Below are 5,577 nucleotides of genomic sequence, written 5' to 3'. Positions count from 1 at the left end.
TGTTGTTTATTTGGTCTGAAATGTTGTTTATTTTGTCTGAAATTGTTTTAATTTTGTCTGTGAACTTGAGTCGTGTGTTTCTTGTTTTAGTTTAGTCTCAGTTCAATCAGTAGCACACATCTCAATTTCTCATTGTGTGTGTGTGTGTGTGTGTGTGTGTGTGTGTGTGTGTGTGTGTGTGTGTGTGTGTGTGTGTGTGTGTGTGTGTGTGTGTGTGTGTGTGTGTGTGTCTTTGTGGTAAATTATTTTATAACTGCAGGGTCAAAAATTACCCTAAGACGATCTTTGTACCCGGATGGTGTACAAATTTCATGGAAATATGAACAAAGGCGATGTTTCACTTTTTCTAATGTTGGAAAAGTCATAACAATTCAAGTTGAGAAAATATCATTTAGGAGGTTTTTTCTGCTGTTAAACATAGTGGCGGGTCATTTTTTAACCTTAAGAAAACACAAGGGTTAAGTTAAAATACTTTAAACTACTACTTAAGTTGTTTTTGGTGGTATATGTACTGTACTTTACTATTCATATTTTGGACAACTTTTACTTCACAACATTGCTAAAGATAATAATGTACTTTTTACTCCATACATTTTCCCTGACACCCATCTGGTGTGCTTAATATAAGGACTTTGAAGTGATTTGTACTTTTACTTTTGATAGTTTAATATATTTTAACAATTACATTTAATTTTGATACTTAAGTATATTTAAAACCAAATACTTTTAGACTTTTACTCAAGAAGTATTTTACTGGGTGGTTTTCACTTTTACTTGAATCATTTTCTATTAAGGTATCTTTACTTTTACTCAAGTATGGGTACTTTTCCCTGGTTATATGTGACCTTAGTAGCCCAGTAAACTCCTCCTATTAACTCTGTACCTGAATGGCGCTGATGCGTTGGTAGTACCCATCGCGGTAACAACCAGTCTTTAATTTTTTTTAATGTACTTTCCTTTATTCTGGGGAGCCCAATTGAGACCAGCGTCTCATTTGCAATGGTGCCCTGGGGACAACAATTCCATCAACACAATACGATAAAAACTACAAGACAGCCATGAATACATGACACCAGGTTAATACAACAAGTTATAATAGTAAATTGAAATAATTGCACACTTCAGTAAACTAATTTACAACAGAGTTTTAAACTGCCCTATCGGCACAAGGGAATCGGGTGTACTTTGTTTTGTAAGGTATTGCATAACTGTGGAGCGTTAAAACCTAAGGTGGATTTACCAAACTTTATCGAGACAAGCGAGACCTCAAGAGTTAACCAGCCCTGCAAACAGGTTTGGTATCTCATATTTTGATATTTCTACAGGGAAGTGATGTATGATGGATGCTTGTGGAGCAGAGCTTTGTAAACATGAAAGGAGTAATGAAGTGATCAACGCGACTTTAGTGGAGGTCCAGCCGATCTTCTGATACAGGACGCAGTGATGAATATTAAAACTGTCACCTGTAATAAAGCGAAGGACGCTATGGTAGATGGCATCCAATGGTATAAGAGTAGCGGCTGATGAATTTTGATAAATGGTGACACCATTATCAAGAACTGGCAGGAAAATTGACTGCACAATGTCATGACTGTCCTGTGAGGATCCAAATAGGTCATATCATCCAAATAGGTCAGATCACTAAATAACTTCAACCAGACCCTCTCTCACCCATATAGGGTGAAAAGTATACACACTATATGTGTGAGGTCCATCCGATGCGTTGTGTATGAAATCTGAAAAATTATGAAAGTGTTTTTGTTAAGAGAGGGAGGGATGTGAGACATTTTTCTATAACTGTGCACAGTAAGTAGTCACCGCCCCCTTGAGTGAGGTCAGAGAGCATGTCAGCCTGCCAGAACCGCCCCTTTCCTGCAAACTGTATAAATTATTGGTTAAGAAATGAACATACTAGACCAGAGAGACGTTGAGCTGCAGCTCACGTTTAAAGTGGATTAAAAGCCTTTAATCTCAACACGAGGTAGGGACGATAAAGTCACCTCCTGGACAATCACTGGTACGGCTGATTAGCTGTCTGGAGTAAAGTATCTAGAAAGCGAATTGAAGTGGAACCAGTCTACTACTCTTCTCAAACCCCCGTGGTACGCTACTCTCATCACCCCACTGGGAACCATCGACACGGCTGGCTAGCCTACCTTCAAAGAAGCATCTTTCAGAGCGAATTGAAGGAGAATAAACTTGTAGTTCTGTTCAGGACTACCCGACAAGTCACCGGATACCGGATGACTGCAGAGGAGAACAACAGTAGAAGATGGGTGGGACCCCTTTTGGACAATCAGAGCCTTACAAGCATGAAGCAAAAAGGCCCAACCAACCCCCTTTCCAAAAAGGCCCGGTTAGTAGGGATACACGCCAAACCAAGGCATTTCCATGTAAATACATTCATTATTTCTTACTCCAAGCAGACAGTGGTTCGTGTGCAAATTATAAGTGAGAGTAACCTGTTTTAGAGAAATGTAATCATCGAATATTGTAAGAGCTTTCATTGTCTGCTTATATGCTTGTCACGTTCCTGACCGGTTTTCTGCTATTTCGTATGTGTTTGACGGTCAGGGCGTGAGTTTGTGTGGGTAGTCTATGTTATGTGTTTCTATGTTGGGTAAAGGGGTGCCCTGATATGGCTCTCAATTAGAGGCAGGTGGTTTTCATTTCCTCTGATTGAGAGCCATATTAAGGTAGGTGTTTTCACACTGTTTGTTGTGGGTGGTTGTTTCCTGTGTCAGTGTCTGTGTATGTTACGCGACACGGGACTGTTTTCAGTTTTGTTTGTTCGTTTTATGTAGTCAGTTTTCCTGTTCATGCGTTCTTCGTGTTTCATGTGAGTTCGTCGTTCAGGTCTGTCTACGTAGTTTATTGTTTTGTAACTATTCAAGTGTTCGTCGTGTTTTCTGTTTTGTTAATTAAAAATCATGTCATATCAAGAAGCTGCATTTTGGTTCAATCCCTGCTCCTCCTCTTCGGATGAAGAGGAGGAGGAAAGCCGTTACAATGCTACCTTTATTTATCCTATGGTTCTGACTTGGTGTACAGGGAGAACACTGTAAGAATGGCCCATGTTCTGAATTCTGTCACTGTACATTTCAAAAGTGCTTAACAAATTGTTATATTGACTACGTCCGTCCTAGCTCGCTCATTAATGTCTTAATCGAAATGATGGATTGCCTCTTATCCTCTTGTCATCCCCTTATGCCATAGTTTGTGGATCTCAATTGTCATTAGAAACCACATTTGTTTAAGCAAGTCAGCCATATCAGCTATGTTTTTTTAAAAGGCAGTAAATGAGACTAAATCATATCGCTGCCAGACAAGGCTCCGCTGATAGCCAGGTGTAGCAGTGGTTATATGTTGAGGCTGCTGTTGGGACAGCTTTATGTAGGCCGTTTGTGGGCACCGTTTGTCACCGTTATAGTGCAATTCATGTATTGTTTAGTGTTGTGTTGTGTAGTGGCTTTGCTGGCATGCATCCCACTTGTTTTTTTTCCCCCACCAAGATTTACATGCTAAGACTGGCACTGCTCTCAGACTCGCAAAGATGCACCCCGAGTCCGAAAGATAGGGAAAATATTTTCCACTGTTTATTATAGTGGAAACACGCACACACACTCAGAAACGCACACACACACACACACACACACACACACACACACACACACACACACACACACACACACACACACACACACACACACACACACACACACACACACACACACACACACACACACACACACACACACACACACACACACACACACACAAACACACACACAAACACACTGCAGATAAGTAGTAAATCTTGTGCTGTCTTACCTGGAGTATGGTCATGTGAGTAACTTTGACCCTGGTGAGAGCTAGGGTTCACACAGCAACGTTCTGTTCTTGGGTTAAAGCAGGCACCTAGACCACAAGGCTTCTTCCCAGGCATACTGCATGTGGAGAAACAGACACACACACAAACACACAGACACACACAAAATTAGATGCATAATAAACTTGTACATAAAGACACACACAAACAAACCATAAACATAAACATAATTATATGTACACAAATGCACAAGCTCAGTTAGTCTTTTATTTATTTTAAAAATAATCCATAAGCATGTTTTTAATTATTCCACCACTCTCAGACAAAGGTTTACAGTTAAAGGACCACTTGAGGTTATCATAATATCAATGTGCTTGTTGGCAGACCATTCCAATGTCTCGGGCTAAGGCCAAGAGCCTAAACCTCAAAAGGACATCAACAATGATTATTTTAAAACCTGAATGTAAATGAAATGGTTGAATTGAACATTGAATAAAGAGAGTGAAACATGAGGTTCAGTATATGGTTGAAGGCCAAAGGCAACCTTACCAGTTTGGAGAATTCTGAGCAATTCCCATGTGCTGAAAAATAGAAAGAACAAAATACACACAAAGATGACAAACTATCATAATGTGAAGTTTCATTACAACCATACAAAACCAGTAGGTTTCCTTTTACTAATATTAAACATTGTCCTTTCAGATGAGATATTTCTTAATGTTCAGTTTTTCACAGATATTTGCTTCATGTACAAGAAAAGGCATTGTGGTAGGAAAAGGTTCACAAAAAAAGAGAGGCATGGCATAGGCTAGACATAACATCAAAAAAGCAGCCTCCCCACCCTCCCCAGCTGAGGGACGGGGCTGGAGAAATGTAATCACTCTCTAATTCATAGAAAGAATCAATGGGTACATATTATTCATTTATATGTCCAAAAATGGATGTAGCAACTGCTGATTGCCCCTTTAAGGACTTTTAACACCTTTCCACATTACATAACACCCCCCCCCCCCCCCCATATACTCAATATTACACATCCCCTTAATATCCAAAATACCTGAATATTCCCTATAACCTCCATTTTATATTGCACACTTGGTTACATTTCACTTTAGTTCACTATCGCATGTTCACTAATGAGTGAGTCCAAATGTAGAGTGAAGATGGCGCCGACAGACATGGCAACTCTGCTTCTAGCTCCTAAGCAACTTTGCAGTGTTAAATTTTTTTGTGTGTTATTTCTTACATTATTAACCCAGAACGTTTTTGTGTTATTACATACAGCCGGAAATAACTTTTGGAAATCAGAGCGGCGGTAACTCTCCAACATCATGACCAGAAATATGACTTTCCCGAATTGGATCCTTTGTTCGTACACCCCAGGGCAATGAACTTATCCCAGAGGCTGCTCCAAGACGCCACCAGCGGAGAAGAGATATTCAGAGTGGACTTCTAGTCCGACTCAGGAGGCATGCGACCAGCCACCGCTTCCGAGTATTTTACTCACTACTGTTTAGTCTCTGGACAATAAAGTAGACGAGCTCAGGGCGAGGATCTCCTTCCAGAGAGACATCAGGGACTGTAACAAACTCTGTTTCACGGAATCATGGCTCACTCCAGATATACTATCCCCGTCCATAAAGCCAGCTGGGTTCTCAATACATCGCGCAGATAGAAATAAAGACCTCTCCTCGAAGAAGAAAGGTGGTTGTTTATGTTCATGATTAACTAATCATGGTGTGCTTGTG

At 40.2% G+C, this 5,577-nt stretch overlaps 1 protein-coding gene across 1 annotated transcript in view; it reads right to left on the bottom strand.

Moving 5' to 3' along the window:
* The window catches only part of LOC129821844 (uncharacterized), a 38,344-nt gene that overhangs the window by 12,013 nt on the left and 20,754 nt on the right, over positions 1–5,577 (bottom strand). The window contains exons 7-8 of the mRNA XM_055879534.1: positions 4,379–4,410; positions 3,832–3,947 (exon numbers count right to left, since the gene is read on the bottom strand). Of these exons, the coding sequence (XP_055735509.1) occupies positions 3,832–3,947; positions 4,379–4,410 (148 nt within the window). The remainder of the gene's footprint in view (positions 1–3,831; positions 3,948–4,378; positions 4,411–5,577) is intronic.

The sequence above is a fragment of the Salvelinus fontinalis genome, chromosome 24 (assembly GCF_029448725.1).
Source record: "Salvelinus fontinalis isolate EN_2023a chromosome 24, ASM2944872v1, whole genome shotgun sequence".
Taxonomy (NCBI): Eukaryota; Metazoa; Chordata; class Actinopteri; order Salmoniformes; family Salmonidae; genus Salvelinus; species Salvelinus fontinalis.
The sequence above is the reverse complement of the archived record's forward strand: the minus strand, read 5'-3'. Positions and strand labels throughout refer to the sequence as shown.